The following is an 18,417-nucleotide window of genomic DNA, read 5'->3' as shown; positions in this document are numbered from 1 at the left end:
CCACAAGAAACCCTGCCAACCCCGAAGACGACATCATCTGCTTCTCTCGTTCCCACGAACAAACAGCTCTCTCCTGACCGGACGGCGCCCACCTTCTTCCTTGCCGACCGTGGATCATAAGAGCCTCACCCTCCAACTCCCTCAAGAGTCTCATTCCCAGTCAGAAGAGTACTTGTAGGAAAAGGCCATATGGAAGTCTGTCTCCCGACACGACCTCTCCCCCTCTGCATCCCGCCACAGCAACCCTCGTTACCTTCACCTTGTCGCTCCCCTTCTGCCATAGCAACCCATCTTCCATCCACATATACCAAAGATATTAACTACAAAATGTCACAGTCCCCTTCTTCACCTCTGAGTCGGTCCTCGTCCTTTGCCCCCGGGCCGCACCGCCGCTCCCATCCAAACCTCCAACACTTATCCCTGGCGCCCTTGACACCCAAATACCCAATCGACCCGGCCGACTACGCCGCCTACTTCAACCCAGCGACCTCAGAGCTACACACCTCCGCATCCATCTCCCACATCGCGAGCTTACCGTCCCCCGGCGGGATTCTGTCGAGGAGCGGCTCCGCAGCGCAGTCACGGGCGCAGTCGCGCGCCAGCTCCCGGACGCGACTGAACCAGAAAAAGAAGAATCGCTCCTTTGTGGCGGTCCAAGCCCCTTTGCCTCTCACGGATGGCACCACAGGCCTCGCTCCGCCTTCTGGGGCGCTGACGAGCGAAGGGCTCGGCCACAAATCCATCTCCCGTCTCTCCACCTTGACAAACCTCTCACCACAACAGACGCATAACCCCTCAGAATACTCAGGCGGCGGGTCCTTGCACAAGTCGGACTCGTCGTGGTTCATCCAGACGGGTCTTACCTTGACCGAAGGGTCAAGAGAATCAAAGGGTCAATCATGGATATTCAAGCGCGACTCTTCTACGTCCTTGGCTACACCGATCGATGAACGACCGTCAATGGCTTTAAGATCCGGACGCGCGACACCAAGCGGCAATCTCAGCCGACGAGGCAGTTTCCAGAGACGTAGTAAGAAATCCCTGGCAATGACGCCCGTCCCGGCCACGACGCCCATGATAGAGATGGACACGGGCCCAGACTGGGCGGACGAGCAGACACAAGCCGAGATCGCGGCACAGATGGACGCCGATTTTGCAGATGAATTGGACGACGGCGATCCATATGGCATGCTGGATTTCGAGGCCCAGTTCGACAGCGATGACGAGGAGGAACTACGAAAATCGATCAGCGGGTACAGACTAGGCAGATGGATGGACGGGCTTGTGGATGTCTTCTTGCGGTTGGAAGATGACTTTTCCCCTTCCCAAGTCGACCTGGAGGCTGCAAAGACGACCATTCATTCCGACCCTGCCACATCTACGGCTCCGCCAGCGAAAGATGCCGGCCACCCTGGGCCTAGTGTGCGGTTTGACGAGTCAGTGGAACCGCCCCCGGAAAGGCCCAAGGGTGTCTGGGACGACGTCGCCTGGTTTGGCCGCATGCTGGCGAGGACGGTGCGATCATAGCTGACTGAATGAATATGAAATGCATTTGTCTCTTGATTCAAGATACGGATTCCCCCTGTTCCCCCTTTGCCTTGTCGCCACTTCATCAAGTCGCAGCGCCTCCACGTCCCACCATTTCTCCCTCGCCAGCGGGACAACAGTACAAAAGCTCCTCATCGCCTTTAGTATGTGCTTCTCATTTGAGCTCGGCGGCTTGCTGCCTGTGCACCTTTGGCTTCCCCTCTCTCGACCTCGACTTGTTCAATGCAGAGCTCTGCCTGCCACGGTGGTGAGTAGATTGATCCGAGATGTGTTGCATTTACTGCGTTGGGATTGTGAAACTCGGACTTGATATCGAGCGCCCTTGCACCGTACGAAAGAACTCGGCTCGGGTTGTCCGCATATGGTAGCGTTCACCATTATCTTCAGCATGGAGCATAGCATCCTGTTGTTCACTTACTGCTTTGATCAGAACGAGTGGATTTGGCAATGCGTGTTCAATGAATGCCTTCAGTGGTTACGGTTACTTTCCCAGACGAAGCTGAATCTTCCCGCCAGACTTGAGCGGCTGCCAACTCTAGAACCCTTTGGAGGACTGTTCGCCGCGAGAGAGGAACAACAGAAGCTAAGTACTAAGGGACAAAATGGGAATCAAGTCCCAGCTAGAATCAATTGTTCGAGAAGCAAGCCCAAATCATGTATAGAGCCATAGTTGCGCAAGCACTGTGACGCCTGCCTCCGAATCTCAGCATAAGACTCCCCTGTCTCCATGTGGCTGCTTTGACTAAAGGATGTGCCAGATCCGCCCAAGCTTGTCCTTCGCTAATACCATTTTTCCTGCTCGCTCGAAAGCGAACGGCACGCCCTGTGATGATGTGGGTGGTTTCCCTCGTCCACGAAGCCCGAGATCTGAGACGAGTTATTCGATAACCGGTCCTATGATGCAAACTCTTTTGACAGGCTGCTCGCCGACAAACTCGACCTCGTCGTCGTCGGCATCGTTCCTACCTCTTTCGAGGTCAGCAAGCTGGGTGAGGTTGGACTCTGCATTCTCTTTCTTGATCTTGACCTTTTGCTCCGCTTGCGCTGCCTAGAAAGCTGGGGTGAGTAGGTATTCTGCTGACATTGTTCGCACCCATCGCACATACCTTGAGCCGACGAGCCAGTTCCTTGAGTTCATCAGGAGAAAGGGTCTCGATATCTCTCTCCTCCAACGGCTGAGGGGTTTGAGGTCGTTCAAGTATGCCGAGAGCTTCCAGCGATTCTGCCAATGGTCAGTTTTGTCCGTTTTCTCCGCGTGAGAGTCGTACCTTTGCTTCGGTATTTGAAAATGAAGACTGCGTAGGGCTTGTCATCGACTTTGGTACCTTTATAAAAACTGCCCGCTTTGTGAGGTCTGGGGACGTCGAGACTGAGGAGAATTAGTATTTACTTCGGCTATTGCGGCTTTCTTTACTTGGCTCTGAGGTCGATTGCTTCGCCTTTGATGGCCTTCTCGGGAACTGGGTCGTGGATCTTCCCTTTCCGTACTTTCGGCTTCGGAGTACCTTTTCCACCGTTCATCCGCCACACCCCCACCTTGATTGTGCCGAGATTCTGATAGTTTCTTATATCTTGTCCCTCGCAGGACTGTTCGGCTAGTGACATTAGTTTGTAGCCAGGTGTTTGCTCGGGGGCTGATATACTCGAGGTCAGACTAGCCCAACGAAGCGGATAGCAAACTCCCTGGCCATTGCTGGACAGCTCAGTGAGACCCTTATACCTGTGCTTCCACACGCTGCCACCCTTTTGGTAGTCTTCTTTCGTACAGACGTTTCCTCCAAGGTGTTCCCCGTCGACGGTGACCGTGAACCGCAAATAATTGGCTTTTCCGAACCCGAATTTCTTCCCAACCCTAAAGGCGATTGTGAAATTCGCATCGGAGACGCCTTGAATATATTTCACTAGGGTGTCATCAGGCGTGTCTTTCATGTCTGGAGAAGCATCGTTGTCCGGAGGGTGATACTCTTGCAACTTCTTGCCACCGCTGCAAATACTGACTTTGACCTTTTTGATGACCGCCATTTTGCAGGAGGGAAGCTCGATGGTAAGCAAAGGAATCAGAAGTGGGATGGAGCTGTGTAAATAGGTGGCAATGACTAAGCCAGGCGACGCAAAGACCCTAAAGTTCTAGGAACCATAGGGGTACAAAGGATTCACGAGAGGGAGAGACACATAGAATGAAGCGGTGTACAGGTGTGAGGTAGCGGAAAGTCACATACACATGATAGAAGAGAATCACCAGAACATTGGAACTTGGAAAGCCAGAGAAAAAATCCGCAATGAAGCACAAACATCAATATGGACGAAGTGAGAGACTTCCAGGCTGGGGAACATCTCAAAATCCACTCAACGCGTCATTCGCGGACGGCCCGACGCGTGACCGTCTCTGGCGACCCACAACATTCAGCCTCGTGGCCTGCCTGCTGGCCGCCCCTCGCCTTTCCCCATGACAACAGCCACGACAACATGCATGAATTGACAATGCATCACTTGACCGCCTTGACGACCCATATCCCCACGATGTAATAAGGGATACAGCATACAAATAGAAGAACCACCACGATCGCTCCCTGACTCCTCCTCTCCCTCTTTCCGCCTACCCTCTCTCCGCCATTCCTCCACCTCCCTCCGCGGCCTTCTCGAGATATCACGAACAATGCACTACCCGACCGCCTACATCGTCCTCTCGCTCCTCTCGCTCCTTGCACCCACCGCGGCATGGGGCTCGCTCGGCCACCGCACCGTCGCCTACCTGGCGTCGACATACTTCACGCCCGAGTCGACGCGGATGACGAACCACCTGCTCAACGGGCAGGACATCTCGGAGGCGGCGCTCTTCCCGGACAAGGTGCGGCACATGCCGCAGTTCGCGTACACGCGGGGGTGGCACTACATTGACGCGCAGGACACGCCGCCGGGCCAGTGCGGGATCAACATGACGCGGGACTGCGCCGTCGCGGGCGGCGGGTGCGTGGTCAGCGCCATCGCCAACCACACGGCGCGCGTCGCCGACCCGGCGCTGCCGCACGCCCTGCGCGGCCAGAGCCTGCGCTTCATGATGCACTTCTTCGGCGACGTCCACCAGCCGCTGCACACCGAGGCCGAGGACCGCGGCGGCAACGAGTACATGGTGCACTTCGACGGCCGCCGCACCAACCTGCACAGCGTCTGGGACACGCTCATCCCCAACAAGTACGCCGGCATGGGCCACGACGACGAGTTCGCCGCCGCGTGGCTGTGGGCGCAGAGACTCTCCGGCGCGGAGACCGGCCACCGCGGAGGACGCCTCGAGGGGGAGGGGGAGGGAGAGTGTCTGCACGACGCGGCAGACTGCGCGCTGTCCTGGGCCGGGGAGGCGAATGGCTACGTCTGCTCCTATGTCTTGGCTCACGACGTCCACGACCAGGACCTGGGCGGCGACTACTACGAGGGTGCCATCCCCGTCATCAACGACTTGGTCCAGAAGGCTGGACGAAGACTAGCGGCCTGGATCAACTCCATCTCTGCAGACTACACGCCTAGTTATGCCGATAATGTGGACCTCGATCACGCAATACAAACCCAGTAAAGTTGGAAGGATATCCTCGTCATTGAGCCTTCCAATAGTCAGTTGTCAGCTATATAGAGCAATGTTGTTGTTGTTTTCCTCGAGCGCCGGCTTGTCGATATAGACCTAGAGCTTGCCCAAGCTCGGCGTCTTCTCATGCCATGATGGAGGGGAGTACAAACTCGAACCACCAGGAAGGTACAGATAACAGAGAAGAGGCGATGCGGCCGTGTGATATTCAAGCGAGTCGCGGTTCGTAGTTGAGCTTGACGCCAATTTTGTGCCACTTCCGCTGCTGTCCTAGCAAGCCGCCCTCATCCCTTTCCCCCGTTCAGCCTCGTGGCAGTCTTGATGGCACTCAAACATTACTTGTAGTGTTACAAAAGAAAGACAGCACGTATCTTCCTGACCTAGGCCGGGCGGTCAGACACCACGGTTCCCCTTCCCTCAAGCGACCTGCTCAGCCAATTGTTCGCCCCGCTCATCGACAATGTCCCTCGCAATTCTCTGCGCAGACGTCACTAGCCCTCCATAATGATCGTCCAGTCGTCCCTTCTCCACAAAGCTTTTGAGTTTTGTTTGTTCCTTTTCCATGTCCTTTCGAAGGCTTTCCACTTCACTTTCGGCCAGCCTATCCTGGAGACTGACAGGGAATGCTTCACGCCGTAAAAGGTCGCTGGGCGAAAACAAATGGATCGGCGTTCCTTCCAGCTGTTCCAACAGGAAAACATGCTGTAAAACACGGAACAGACTGGATTGTTGTAACTCTTCCTCCACTTGCTGGTCGTCTTTCCCACCAGTCTCGTTCAAAGCAAGCCAATCATCGCGAATCATCGCTCTTCTCCAGATAAGCGCTCGAAGATCATCTTGCTTTGGCACCGGCAAGTTCGATTCATCCACAACATTCAGGGCGAGAATCAACTCTTGACCGCTGACCTCGGGATCCTCTTCAGGAGCTCCACTCCACACAATCGGTTCCATCAGCGTTAGGAGACTAACCAATTCTTCCGCGGTCAAGGGCGTCTGACGTATCAGCGACTTCAAGATCTGCTTCAGCTCTCGTTTCAATGCTGGGTATCCTGCCACCACGCGGGAAGCAAAAGTTCCCCCGGCAAGATCGGTCGCGGCTTTCTCGTCCAGGGCCGCACCAACCGATCCCATCACATGTCTGTAGACTTGCTCCTGAATGGCGATCATCGAAAGAGCATCGTCATATACTTTCAAATCTCTGTGCTTGCCGCTGCCTTCATCCGCAGCCAAGCTAGCCAGCTTTCCGAGTGCCAATTCGGTCTTTTTGTTCCAAACATTACTGGTCTCTTCGCCAGCCACATCCTGGAGTGTCCTTGCAGCACGGTGGTAATCGTCGCATGAGATCACATCGTGGATCCAGCTGAGTTTGCCGAGATGTTGATGAGCCTTAGGAGCTATCTTGAAGAACCAGGTAAGGAATTTTTCCTTCTCCCCATCCTCTTGGCCCTTGACCAAAAGACTTCCGCATTCACCGTCGATCAGCATCTGGCTGAAAGCGGCAAACGCCCATCCTTTGCCAAATTTCCCATAGTAGGACTCGGCTCTCTCTTGCATCTCCTCGAGCTTGTGTTGATTATCTTCGGCAAGACTTGGGTCAGCTTGAGCTTCAGCCACCAGTTGCTTATAGTAGTCGTAGTGCAGGGTCACAAGATCTGCATAATATTTCAACTTTTCTGCTAACCGGATTGCCCCGGGCATGTTGAACAACGCAATGGCTTGCAGTGCCTGGCCCAGCCTTTCCTGCTCTTCACGCTCGAGATTGTTGAGCTCGTCCTGCAACGCTTCGGGATCTTTTTCGTGGGCTTTCAGATGGCACTTCGATTGAATGACCTCCTCGCGCACCAGTCGGGAAAAAAGTTCGAGTTCTGTCGGTAGACGGCTGGCCAATTCCTGGAGGGCCAGTCTGCTGGGTGCTTCGTGCGGCTTGCCGTCTACGTCCGTTGGCATCTTCTTCTTCTTGTTTCTTCCATGAGCGAACTCCCACCACTCATTTAAAAACTTGCAGATGTCGTATATTAGACTTTGGCCAAATCGCAACGGCTCTGGACTTGACGTCCAAGGATGAGGGATCTCGATAGGAAATCCCGACACAAGTACTCCATTCTCGAAGACCTCATCTCCAAGTCCGTAAAGAGGAGCATTGTCTTCACGGAATTTGAAGGCGGCGGAGTATGATGCAATCCAGAGGTCAACTGCTTCTTTGAAATAGTCGGCGACCACCCTGGGATCTGTCACATCCATCGGTTCAAGTTCCGGGATGCAGCTCACCAACTCAGACATGAGATGGCCGACGTTCTTAACGCTGTTCACAAGCCAATGTCTTACCCGATCTTTCTCTCCTCTCTCAGGGTCCGGGTATTTTTGCCGTGATTCATGCAAGGCTCGGAGTGTAAAATCCAAGTACGACATCTCACGATCGGGTTGCGGGTATTTTCGTTGAATCTCTTCTTGAACTTTCCATATCGCTTGGGCAGCGGCGAGCTTTTCGGCATTCAGTAGTAGCCCAAAACGCGTTATCCGAGACACCGCAGAAGGATAGTGGTTTATTACATGTTCAGCCAGATCGTCGAGGGCTTTGGCACGAAGTCGCATTTGCATGTCGATCGAGGGCGCAGACTTTGGAAGATGTTTGGATGAAGAAGACAAGATCTCGGAGCTGATCTCCAAAGCTGCTGTTTCGATTTCCTCGGGTGAGAACGTTTGGTTGGCGTGCTTGAGGTCCAGGGGGTTTTGTTTGATGGTGCCAAAGAAGACTGCTTGTTCTATTTTGCTCTTCGCCGTTATTCGATCCCGTTCTTCAGCTTCCTCCACGTCAACCTCCTCATCATCGCGAAGATGAGAAGTCAATTTCACCATGCCAAACCCTCGTACACCGAACACAATGGAAGACTGTTTCTCCGTCGTTTCCAACGCGAAGCCAAGAACCTCATAGATAGTTGACTCTTGGAATCGGACGCAATCTTGAAATGGTTCGGGCAGTGCGTGTCGCTCCATCAGTAACTGAGAGGAAGGTGATTCTCGGATCCTGGCCAGCGAGAACAGCACAATAGCAGTCTCAAAGACAATGAACGTCACAGGTTGAGATTTCGACACACATAGTCGGGGTCTCCAGTGGCTGGATTCTGACGCCGAAGAAGAATAGCAATTGACAGGGTGCATCACTTTGACTTTCGCCCCTTCATCAACAACCATCTCAATGATATGATACCTCGTTTCCAGTTCCGTCGAGCTGGAAATAAGTACCATCATTGGCGCACCATGGCTGTCTCGTCGGCTGAGGGCCATACTCGGTCCTATCGAGAGCTCCACGTCCAGAACCTTGAATTGCGTCGCATCCGGCTGTGTTGATTTTAACGCGTCCAGAATTTCGTCCTTGAAGTTGAATGAGTTCTCGAGGGAGTTTCCAACAGCCAGGTTCGTATTCCAAAATTCCATTTCAGCATCCTCGGTTGCGATGACTACATCGCGCTGCCCCTTTCTCGAGCCTCCAGCTTTGATTATTGGCGTCCCTTTCCGTCGATCGGAGCCAAACACATTTCTGATGCTCCCAAAGATACCTCCCGACGCGTTTGTGTATTTGCGAAGGAATTGGACGCCAATTCCAGGTCTTCCCATTTGGTCGCGAATTGTCAAGTGGGCGACACGGCCATGACGGAGCGAAAGGATAAATCCCGAAGGCTCCGCGTTGACCAATTCTTCCACGACCTCGCCACTCATCATCCCTGGTATTGAACCTTGGACACTTGAAACTTGCCCCGGTATGACAGAGGAAGCGTTGGACAGGGTTTCCCAGTATACGACTTTGCCCCATTTTGCAGATACTGCCACGATTCCGGGCTCTCCGCTCGCAGATTTTGCCGTGAACGTTGCATGTGGTAGGGGATCGCCCACGGAGGCAGGAGGAAAGGGCAGTTTGAAGGTGATGACATCTCTCGATGGCGGCGTTGATGCGGTTGAGTTGTAGGGCCAGATTATGGCGTCGGTATGTGTCAATGCCAATGCGTAGCCATATTCAGGGGAAACAACACAGGAATATTGGATGCTCGGTCGATTTCTGATCTGGTCTGGGAGGGCAGGAAGCTGGGCGACGGTATAGAAGTCGTTACTAGACAGGGTCAAGCCGGCATTGGTACTGGTAGCTCTGTCGGCGCGCTTTTCTGCTTTTTTGGCTCCTCGCAAAGTCAATTCTTTCGTCGGCGCAACCGTAACTGTATGTCCATTGCTCTTGCCCTCAGCCACATCTCTTCCTGCCGCATCACCAATGCTTGATTCGGTCAGGGGTTCAAAGGTATCTCGTCGTAGGGCAGATCGTTTTCGCTTCGCCTGGGGTAATTTGAGAGAGTCTTCTGGGCCTGCTGCCTGACGTGTTCTTTTGGGACGCAGCGACTGGGTCCGCGAGGTGTCTGTGGAAAACATCCTGCCCAGAGAGACCAAGACGCCCTAGAGAAGGAAAAGAGAAAGAATTAGAGCGGCTGAACCGTTTGTTGATGATGGCGGCTTGGAATCATTATAATGTTATTGCCGTGCTAAACCCCGGAAGTCTCGCTGTCGCGTTCGTTTTCGCCAAGGTGAAACAAAACCGGCAGCCAATTTTTCCTTTTTGGGAAAGATTCTTTTGCCTGCCTGCCTTGAAGCCATTCACGCCGCTTTTATGTATTCCCTCAAGTCTTCTTTGATTGTGCCACTCCAGTCAATTTTGGAGCTTTTCTTCTGAAGTAGCTCTGCAACGGGGGTTTTGACCGCTTGCTTTGAAGCGTGCTTCTATATCTTCTACCGCATTTCTCGTCTGTCTATTTCGGTACCAGCGACCTGAGTGAAAGGAATGGGTGCTTGTACACCAGCTTTCTGCTCTGCCTCCATCCTACAGTTGAGACATCGAACTTGTACTCTGGTGAACACGCAATACTCCATTCAAGTACGTCGGGGAGCTGAGTAGGCAACTCCTATCTTGGGAACAATGCAATGTCCTGTGAGGCCGACTCTTGGACAGCTTCTACCTTCGACCCTCTGACGTGAAGGGACCCGCCCGCCTCTCTGACGGTCCCGTTGAGATAGCTAACATTAGGGGTCTGCTTTATTTTGCTAGTTAGGGCATTTCCGCAGCTCCCGTCCGATGTGATGGGCTAGAGATGGGAATATATTGCTCTGTTGCTTCATGCCTGCCGCGCGTGTGGGTGAAGCTCCATCCGGTAGCTGGCTATCATCCGAAGGAGTTGGAAGGCTAGGATGGATGTACCGAGCAGTCATGGGCTAATTTGTGAGGTACTGTAGCACATCCTTGAGTTTCCAGTTGCTTCAACATGATCCATCCGTTCGCGATCCTTTTGGATACCCGTCTCGCTTGTGCTAGACATTACCAAGCCAGCGACCTCGAACAGTCTCCTTACAACTCCCAATCACCTTCCAATCGGCCGCATCAGAATCGGTCTTTCACATGGGATGATGACAGACACATCCTAGGGTCGGACGCTTTATACAGGGGGGAATAAGAAGACCTGGACACCTCGAGCGCCGATTGGGCGCTGAAGTGAGCTCGCCTGGGGTTCCGGAAGCCGGCACCTGGTTCACGTTGCTCACAGCACAGCCGGCTTGAGGGCGTGAGAGGCCGCCTGTGGTTGCCTGAGTGTCAATTCTATATCCCTCTCCACTGGAGAGACTTGAACAGATCGTGGTTTGGTCGGGATCAAGAGATTACCGATATCAAGAGCACATTCTATGAGCCTTGTTTGTTAGTATTGTCTCCTGCAGGGCAATCGACTGAGAAGCAGTGCCTCTGACATAGGTTAACGGCGAGAACGATCTGCGATGCACTGCACGCAAAATGCTAGGACATGGGTTTGAGAAGCCGTCAGCATACTCTGTTGTCACAATCTCCAGTGATGGATTTGGATTCCGGCTAAGGTAATACACGTCTGCTTGAATCATTTCACTCCATCCCTGGCCCCGGGCCATCCATTCGGTTCAATTGTTTTGCTCGCAGAAGAAAGAGCCTGCTGCATGGTGTCACAGTATACATTCAGTCAAAGCACCTTCCTTGAGCGCCATATATCGAGAATGACAGTTGCGTCGTCATCATCTCGAATAAGTATCTTGGTTTCGTAGTGTTACATTTTCTTGTCTTCATCATCGAGGCTCCCTCCCAAAGTGCTGGAGTCGGTACTCTCTTCCTTGGACAGAGTGGAGGCCTTTTCGATATCTTCGTCGGTAGGTCCGTGCAATCCCTCCTCAAAGACAGGCTCGGCATCAACGGTTTCGAACTTGGTCTTGAAATCACCTAGGACTTGGGTGCTGGAGTTGGATCGGCGACGAGTGTTGGTGAATTTGTAGTCGTAGTCGTGGACTTCATCGCCCTCGCGGCCCCTGCCAACTTGTCAGCACCTCTGGGTACAGCTGCGGTTTGTGAGGGACATTTATACCAGTTGCCCTTGCCACCACCTTGCTTCTTTACGCCCTTGGGATCAGCATCGACATGACCATGTTTGGCGAAGTAGCGAGGGAGGCGTTCTTCAGGGAGGGCAGAACCATCGGCGATGGCACTATGGTTGCGGTCATTTCCTTTGTTGGTTCGAGTCACTTCAGCCGAGGGTTAGTGAGAGCAACTGCGGTGCGGAAGACGAAGGAGAACCTACTAATGGAGTGAAGGACGAAGATTGATGGGATTGAGTCGGGTGAGAGGGTCGAAGCGATAGAAGGATGACTGTGGTGATGGATTGGTGCTGGTAGTGAGAATGAGAGTCAGTTATATGAAGTTGGAGATGAGGTTTGGGCAAAGGGGACGAGCCCGACACGCGACCCTGCGAGTGAAGTCAAAGAGAGAGAAGCTCGGACCACCCCATTGCATGTTGATCATTGATGGATTGAGGCATGGGTAGCACATTGAACTCACCACACAGTTCACTTCGCTTACGTTTAGGAGTGGATAGCAATACGAGTCGAGGACAGGGTGAAGCTTGGGAGAAGATAAAGAAGAAGATGAGAGAGGTTACGATTGACTTCTAAGCAGAAGGGGTGTCTGTCGTTTGGGGAGCAGTAAGTCAGGGTAGATGAAAGCCGGACCAGGGTGGAACCTTAGAAAGCTCTAGATGGTGAGTTTGTTGTGATTGGGGAGCAAGCTGGCAAAGAAAGGCGCAGAGAGGCCCGTTGCTCGCATGACCTCCCTGCTCTTTCTGGCGCCTTCTTTCCCCTCGCTCCAATCGCCAGGGCGCCTTCCCCGGATTCCTCATTCCTCGCCTTTCCCAATGGGCTCTTTTAGCGCGGGGTTTGGGCCTTTGCTCGCCTCCACTTGGTCCTGCTTAGTGTGCCGCCCACTGGCAGAAGCCCCCCATCCATGGCCTTTCATTTCAGAGGCCCAATGTCCAGGAGAACAAACAAGGCTGAATAGAAGCTCCCGCGGCAGTCTCCCGAGGGATTCCCAGCAGCGTACAACAATCTGAGGAATTTTCTCAAGATGGCTTGTGATGATTGGCGTCACCAGCATCAGTTCGAAGTGGATACAGGCATGACGAGGTACGAGAGAACACTGGAGCCTACGGGTCAACTGATGGCAGCCACAAAATGTCGCAAAATGGGACTCCCGTGGCGGTCAGCGTTTCCACATTGTGTTTCAGTCAGACGTCAACGCACTGAGGCAGTGGACTGGCCCCTGATGATGTACATGGCCAGGTCCCTGGGCACCCAACTGTCTCCTGCTGGAGTGGTGTGAGGGCGGAGTTTTCCGGGACATCGCTATCACGTGAGTGGGATGGCGGAAGGCTGCTTCGTGCAGCATCAGATCTTGCAGCAGATATCTCCTCCCAGATGCAAAAGGGTTTGGCAGCTTGAAACTTGCTTCAGGCACTCAGGTACCGAGCTTCATAGAACCTCCCACGTGGGTAGGGATAGATTTGGAGGGACTGCCACCCGGGAACCTATACTAGCACGGACCTGTTGTATTGGGGATGCTGCAGGGCCCTCGGGCTTAGCGTCATTACTGCCCCTCTAGCGCGAAGGCACGCCTCGATTTCTAATCCTGGTATTTTATCATTCTTTCTTTCTACCCTCCTCCACTGCTACACCCTCCCAAGTACCTGTCTTCCGCAGTTGTCGTCCATCTTGCTGCCATCATGTCGCCCTCCGTTCTCATGGACACCTCCGACGATTTCGTCATGCCCTCCTCCAAAGCCCCGCAGTCGTCGCATCGCACCCTCCTACTTTCGCCTCCGTCCCTTTCGTCGCACCAAGAAATCCTGACCGGCCTGATGGAAATGCACGACCGGGCCCATACCGACCTGCAGATGTTGGACAGGCTGTCTCTCGGCCTAGTGTCACTTCCTCAGTCCACTTATGACGTTATCACCATCCTCTCCGATGCAGATGGATCACGTCGCGAGAGTCAAAATCTAATCAGTCGGGACATGCTCGGCGTGCTGGTCAGAGCATTGAAGAGTGGCGGACATTTGCGTAGCCAGGATGAGACGTTTGGGATTGCGGATGGTCCAGAGAAGAACGAGACCATTCTCGCCGGTCTTTCTTTCCAGCCAGGAGTGGGGTTCGTTAAGCCAAACTACACCGCACAAGACTCGGTTCCGTTGAAGTTCGGGAGAAAGAAGACATCCCAGGCTGCTGGCGGCCTTAGCAACACAACGAACGGCGAATCAGTGTCACTGCCAGTTAATGGGAAGCGGAAGAGCACAGATGATGCTCTGCCTGCAGGTGTGGGATTTGATGACGGGATGGACGACTCAGACGACGAACTGATTGACGAAGACACGTTGCTGGATGACGAGGATTTGAAGAGGCCCATTAAGATTCGTGAGTGGATTGTAATCTTCAGCGGCGATCGCGCAATTAACAAGCCCAAAGCAACTGAATGCCAACCCAAGGCGAAGCGACGTCGAGCATGCAAAGACTGTACTTGCGGGCTTGCACAGAAATTGGAAGCCGAGGATAGAGCCAAACGAGAGAACGCGGACAAGGCTTTGAACACGATGAAGTTACAAGCAGACGATCTGGCCGAGGTCGACTTTACTGTGCAGGGAAAAGTTGGAAGTTGTGGTAACTGCAGTCTTGGAGGTGAGCACCCCTTCATTGTCCCTGACCAAGCTCTCTTCTCATATGCTTATTCCCGTCAGATGCCTTCCGATGCGACGGCTGCCCGTATATTGGGCTCCCTGCCTTCAAACCTGGCGAGGAGGTTCGATTGCTGAACGATGAGATCCAATTGTAGAAGTGCATGCAATGCATTTCGGAGCATGGCGACGGCGTTCCGGTCGGCGGCACCTTTTAGACTACTACCATGTACCACAGATGTAAAGCCATTCATGTAGGGGACGAGTGGACTATCTTCATCACAGCCTGGATATAAATGCCTGCTTCCTGCTTCACAAATAAATGTTCTGTCGAGACTCGTGTCTGCTCCCGCGGGCCAAATTCCGAGGCTTGTCGAGGGGCTGGACGAATGATGTTCGTGGCGATTTCCCGATTGTCAGCCCTTCTCCACAAAGTTTGCCGGCAGCTTGACGCCGCCGCCTCGCATTCATTTTTATTTTATTTTACTTTGGCTGACCGACTTGCCCACCTGCACTTTTTGCCCCATAGAACTCGCCTCGTGTCTCTACCGACGACGTGGTCGGCTTCGCTTTGACGACTTTGTCTCGATTCATCGCCTTTATCCCTCGCTGTCCCCCCCTTTATTCAGCCACAACTGGTCCGTCGCACTGTCATTGACCATCACATCAGCTGCCGCACATCGCCATGTCCTTCTCCTCCCTCGTTCAAGATATCGCCTTCCGCGACTCAACGTCGCAAACCAATCCACGGACAAGTGCCAGCAACATCAGTATCAATGACACCCAGTCTACCATCTCCCGGCCATCACAGGCTCGGTCATACACCTCCACCGCAGCTACCAGCGTGAGCATCGCGGGCGACATCTCCAGTCAACTGCACGCCGGGTACAGTCATCCCCTTTCAAGAGCATGGCAAGCTGAGAGACAGTTGACAAAGGTTCGTGTTTACCGCTCTACTTAGAAGCATCAGCTTTACACTAACACAACTCGAAGTCAATGCTTATCTACCCTCTCTTCATAACCGACAACCCCGACGAAGTGACTCCTATTCCTTCTCTGCCGAACCAAAATCGCCTGGGTCTCAACAAACTCGTCCCTTTCCTCGCGCCCCTTGTGCAAAAAGGCCTGCGCTCCGTTATTCTCTTTGGCGTTCCTCTCGCTCCCGATGCAAAAGATGCTCTAGGCACAGCAGCCGACGATCCCGAAGGCCCCGTCATAAAAGGCATCCAACTCATTCGTCGGCACTTCCCTCAGTTGTTTGTGGTTGCGGATGTTTGTCTCTGTGAGTACACTTCTCACGGCCACTGCGGGATTCTCCGAGATGACGGGTCCTTGAACAACGCCATGAGCGTTGAACGCATTTCCGACGTCGCAATGGCGTATGCTCATGCTGGCGCTCACTGCGTGGCGCCTTCCGACATGAACGACGGACGCATTCGCGCCATCAAACTCAAGCTCATTGAGTCCGGACTGTCGCATCAAGTCAACCTGATGAGTTATGCAGCCAAGTTCTCCGGTTGCTTGTATGGGCCATTCAGAGACGCAGCCGGATCGTGCCCGAGCTTCGGCGATCGGAAATGCTACCAGCTGCCTCCTGGCGGCCGAGGACTTGCTCGTCGCGCTATCGCACGAGATATCCAGGAAGGTGCCGATATTATCATGGTGAAACCCGCCTCGTCCTTCCTGGATATTATCTCAGACGCCAAGGAAATCGCAAAGGATATGCCCATTGCTGCGTACCAGGTGAGTGGAGAGTATGCCATGATCCATGCCGGGGCCAAGGCTGGCGTGTTTGATCTGAAGACCATGGCCTTCGAAAGCACCGAAGGCATTTTACGAGCCGGGGCAGGGATCGTGGTGAGCTATTTCACACCGGAGTTTTTGGATTGGTTAAGCTCCTAAATCTGTACGAGAAGATGAAGAGAGATGCATGGAGCAGGGGGAAGAGATACGTTGCCTGGGACTTACGGGTGATATTCTGTGATGTGATCATGAGGAAATCGCCCTCATGAGTGGGAATGATTTGAAGAGATGAAGCAAATGCATGATTTATGAGATTGTGCCTCCCCAACAACCGGCCTGGCGGTGCGTATTCGAAGCTGACATCGACACTAAGTTACACGTTACACCAAGGCAGAGGGGAGATGAGGAGAGCAGGAGAAAATAGAAAGAGGCGGAAAAGCAAAAAGACAAGGAGAAAAGTCAAACCAATGAATCTCAAACAAGTGTTTCCTAGAGCGAATACCATCATTGCATCTTCCAGCGTCCTGCTCACGTACTCGTATTTGCCTCAGCGTGGTACAGAGACCTGGGTAGCACAAAGATACAAACATACATGTACACCCGTGGTGCTAGTATGAGATTTATGTGCACGGGTATCTCGCCTCCGCTCACCACAGAAATATATACACAACTCAACCTATCCGTCTGGGCTGTGCTTCACTCCCTTTGCCTTGTGGGAGCTGTTTTCGTGTCCATCTCTCCCCATCATCTCGTTCACGTCACATCTTGACGAGTCAGGTGGGCGTTGGTCCGATTTAGGGGGATATCAGCTCTTTCTTTTTTCCCTGTTTGTTCCCTTTCCGTGATGATCTGGCTATAGAACTTTTCGGAGAGAAAGAAGAGGAGGGAGAGGGCGCGGGAACTTGCATGGCGCGGCTACCCAGTCAAGTCAGTCAGTCAATCAGTCCAATCACCCAAATCTTTCATCAGTCGAGCAATCAATCAATCGATCATTCGGCCAATCAGACAGGTTAGACAGGTAAGTACCTAGCCAAGGGAAGGGAGTGGTAGTGGTATGTCTGCTTGCCCGCCATGCCCTTTTGCTTGGTCGCGGGTCTCCCTGCCATGGTCTTGGTTGTGGTCGTGGTTGCACACAGGACGAGCTCCAAGAATTCATCCATTCGCTGTTCCTGATTGAGAAGATGACACAGGGAAGGGAAAGGACAGGAGACGAGACAACGGAGAGACAGGAGGATTAGAGGGGAGGACAAGGAGGAAACAGGCCGTTCTCGACGCGAGATATAAAAGATTGAGCTTCCTCTCATTCCCCCCTGTCCCTGTTCTTGCCCTTCTTCATCTGCCCCGTCTTGGCCGACTCTGCGCTTCCCATGCTAAGTCTGCTCAGTCTTCTGTACCCTCAGCCTCCATTGCTTCCCTCTCTCGTTCCATTCTGACATCGTCTCTGAACCTGAACGAGAAGAAAGAAAAGAACAATTGAGCTAAAGTAACAATGAAACTCTCTTCCACCCTCTACGCCGGTCTCGCCCTAGCGGCCACCGCTTCGGCATACAGCATCGACCTCTGGAGCAAGTACGATTACCAGGGAGACCAGGCCAAATTTGTAACATCCCCGTCCCCTTGGCTTTCGTTGTTGGTCCGGTGATCAACAATCCGCACTCACCAAAACATGTACTGATAGTAAAGGACAGACAACCGAGTAAATCTTACCTCTGCTTCTTATGTTGACTGCGCGAGCAAGCGTGAAGGAAGACAAGAAGCTAACCATTACGTGGCGATGACACAGTGGCATCCACAAAGTCACCTGGTCCGGCGGTGCAGGCTCATGGATCTGGAAATCTGGCTTTAATGATGGGTGCTGCGTGGTGTTTTGTCGGGGAAGCACGGTAAGAAGTCCCTCTATCCTATTCCCTCTTGAGCATCTCGTCTTCCCCCTCTGCCTGTATCGTAGCTGACTCGTCTCTTTGTGGAGTAGAATGTTGGGAAGTATTGTCAGTCTGCCGCGAAAACAGAGTCTTCCGCCGGAGTGAACAAAGTAGTCACAGGGTGCGGAAGCACGACCTTGAATTGTTAGAAGGGTGTTTTCGCTCACAGGGCGTTTCGCGGTAAAGGACTGGGATGATGTTCTCTCGCTGATTACCGATCCATTTTAACCAGAGAGGAAACAGAGGTACTCTAGCATCTTGTCAAACGAGAGTCGTTCTTTTTCATCGTACTGTGGTACCAATATCTTACAGATAACTCAACTCTGGTTAAGTTCTCTTTCTGTGGTCTTTTATCCGCTTCAAACCTCACCTGGGTGCTGGTCACATTCGCGCAGCCGGGGTGGCCGTATTGATTTCTTGCTGGAGGTCGCGGTCAAGGCTGATGTTTGCATAGAGGATTAGGCGTTTCGGCGCATTGTTGGGCTAAGTCGCAGGACCAATGTACCGAGCGTGTGTTCAAAGCATCGCCATCTAGGCGTGATCTCGATCCGTCTTCAGGGTATGTATGAATTCATTGTTG

The 18,417-nt window shown here is 53.0% G+C and overlaps 7 protein-coding genes across 9 annotated transcripts; 4 read left to right on the top strand and 3 right to left on the bottom strand.

Annotated features, from left to right (window-relative positions):
* Nucleotides 1-35: 35 nt before the first annotated feature.
* PV07_03943 lies at nucleotides 36-1,617 on the top strand. Of its 2 annotated transcripts, XM_016390708.1 has the most exons (2): nucleotides 36-195; nucleotides 337-1,617. In XM_016390708.1, the coding sequence occupies exons 1-2, from the start codon at nucleotides 190-192 to the stop codon at nucleotides 1,525-1,527; spliced, it is 1,197 nt and encodes a 398-aa protein (XP_016252610.1). In that variant the 5' UTR covers nucleotides 36-189; the 3' UTR covers nucleotides 1,528-1,617. The 2 variants fall into 2 exon arrangements, with proteins under 2 accessions (XP_016252610.1, XP_016252609.1); XM_016390707.1 differs by having other exon boundaries at nucleotides 36-1,617.
* A 400-nt stretch (nucleotides 1,618-2,017) lies between these two features.
* On the bottom strand, nucleotides 2,018-3,570 carry PV07_03942 (uncharacterized protein; the record flags this gene model as incomplete). Its single annotated transcript, XM_016390706.1, has 5 exons — nucleotides 2,018-2,596; nucleotides 2,655-2,770; nucleotides 2,817-2,917; nucleotides 2,963-3,143; nucleotides 3,192-3,570. 5 exons carry the CDS (start codon nucleotides 3,568-3,570, stop codon nucleotides 2,426-2,428), a joined length of 948 nt encoding a protein of 315 aa, XP_016252608.1. The 3' UTR covers nucleotides 2,018-2,425.
* A 433-nt stretch (nucleotides 3,571-4,003) lies between these two features.
* PV07_03941 (uncharacterized protein) lies at nucleotides 4,004-5,386 on the top strand. The gene has a single exon (XM_016390705.1). It carries the CDS (start codon nucleotides 4,205-4,207, stop codon nucleotides 5,114-5,116), a length of 912 nt encoding a protein of 303 aa, XP_016252607.1. The 5' UTR covers nucleotides 4,004-4,204; the 3' UTR covers nucleotides 5,117-5,386.
* PV07_03940 (uncharacterized protein) lies at nucleotides 5,134-9,620 on the bottom strand. The gene has a single exon (XM_016390704.1). It carries the CDS (start codon nucleotides 9,539-9,541, stop codon nucleotides 5,543-5,545), a length of 3,999 nt encoding a protein of 1,332 aa, XP_016252606.1. The 5' UTR covers nucleotides 9,542-9,620; the 3' UTR covers nucleotides 5,134-5,542.
* A 1,337-nt stretch (nucleotides 9,621-10,957) lies between these two features.
* Nucleotides 10,958-12,211, bottom strand: PV07_03939. 2 transcript variants are annotated; one of them, XM_016390702.1, is made up of 4 exons: nucleotides 12,012-12,211; nucleotides 11,755-11,841; nucleotides 11,542-11,698; nucleotides 10,958-11,485 (listed from the first exon to the last, which is right to left on the bottom strand). In XM_016390702.1, coding segments are annotated over exons 2-4 (414 nt in total). In that variant the 5' UTR covers nucleotides 11,756-11,841; nucleotides 12,012-12,211; the 3' UTR covers nucleotides 10,958-11,229. The 2 variants fall into 2 exon arrangements, with proteins under 2 accessions (XP_016252604.1, XP_016252605.1); XM_016390703.1 differs by having other exon boundaries at nucleotides 12,033-12,211.
* A 730-nt stretch (nucleotides 12,212-12,941) lies between these two features.
* Nucleotides 12,942-14,547, top strand: PV07_03938 (uncharacterized protein). Its single transcript, XM_016390701.1, has 3 exons — nucleotides 12,942-13,915; nucleotides 13,967-14,176; nucleotides 14,236-14,547. Exons 1-3 carry the CDS (start codon nucleotides 13,228-13,230, stop codon nucleotides 14,328-14,330), a joined length of 993 nt encoding a protein of 330 aa, XP_016252603.1. The 5' UTR covers nucleotides 12,942-13,227; the 3' UTR covers nucleotides 14,331-14,547.
* Nucleotides 14,548-14,648: 101 nt separating this feature from the next.
* PV07_03937 (uncharacterized protein) lies at nucleotides 14,649-16,594 on the top strand. Its single transcript, XM_016390700.1, has 2 exons — nucleotides 14,649-15,109; nucleotides 15,166-16,594. Exons 1-2 carry the CDS (start codon nucleotides 14,858-14,860, stop codon nucleotides 16,072-16,074), a joined length of 1,161 nt encoding a protein of 386 aa, XP_016252602.1. The 5' UTR covers nucleotides 14,649-14,857; the 3' UTR covers nucleotides 16,075-16,594.
* Nucleotides 16,595-18,417: the final 1,823 nt, after the last annotated feature.

This window comes from Cladophialophora immunda, assembly GCF_000835495.1.
Source record: "Cladophialophora immunda strain CBS 83496 unplaced genomic scaffold supercont1.2, whole genome shotgun sequence".
NCBI classification, from domain to species: domain Eukaryota; kingdom Fungi; phylum Ascomycota; class Eurotiomycetes; order Chaetothyriales; family Herpotrichiellaceae; genus Cladophialophora; species Cladophialophora immunda.
Note: the sequence above shows the minus strand (reverse complement) of the source record. Positions and strands in the feature narration are given on the sequence as shown.

What these genes read in the sequence shown, in the direction of transcription:
- PV07_03943 (XM_016390707.1), top strand. Translation starts at nt 190, where the DNA reads ATGGAAGTCTGTCTCCCGACACGACCTCTCCCCCTCTGCATCCCGCCA.
- PV07_03941 (XM_016390705.1), top strand. Translation starts at nt 4,205, where the DNA reads ATGCACTACCCGACCGCCTACATCGTCCTCTCGCTCCTCTCGCTCCTT.
- PV07_03940 (XM_016390704.1), bottom strand. Translation starts at nt 9,541, where the DNA reads ATGTTTTCCACAGACACCTCGCGGACCCAGTCGCTGCGTCCCAAAAGA.
- PV07_03939 (XM_016390702.1), bottom strand. An exon ending in GGTGGTGGCAAGGGCAACTG is followed by an intron (nt 11,486 to 11,541) that starts GTATAAATGTCC and finishes ACAAGTTGGCAG; the next exon opens with GGGCCGCGAGGGCGATGAAG.
- PV07_03938 (XM_016390701.1), top strand. Translation starts at nt 13,228, where the DNA reads ATGTCGCCCTCCGTTCTCATGGACACCTCCGACGATTTCGTCATGCCC. An exon ending in GAAGAGGCCCATTAAGATTC is followed by an intron (nt 13,916 to 13,966) that starts GTGAGTGGATTG and finishes ACAAGCCCAAAG; the next exon opens with CAACTGAATGCCAACCCAAG. An exon ending in TGGTAACTGCAGTCTTGGAG is followed by an intron (nt 14,177 to 14,235) that starts GTGAGCACCCCT and finishes TATTCCCGTCAG; the next exon opens with ATGCCTTCCGATGCGACGGC.
- PV07_03937 (XM_016390700.1), top strand. Translation starts at nt 14,858, where the DNA reads ATGTCCTTCTCCTCCCTCGTTCAAGATATCGCCTTCCGCGACTCAACG. An exon ending in CTGAGAGACAGTTGACAAAG is followed by an intron (nt 15,110 to 15,165) that starts GTTCGTGTTTAC and finishes CACAACTCGAAG; the next exon opens with TCAATGCTTATCTACCCTCT.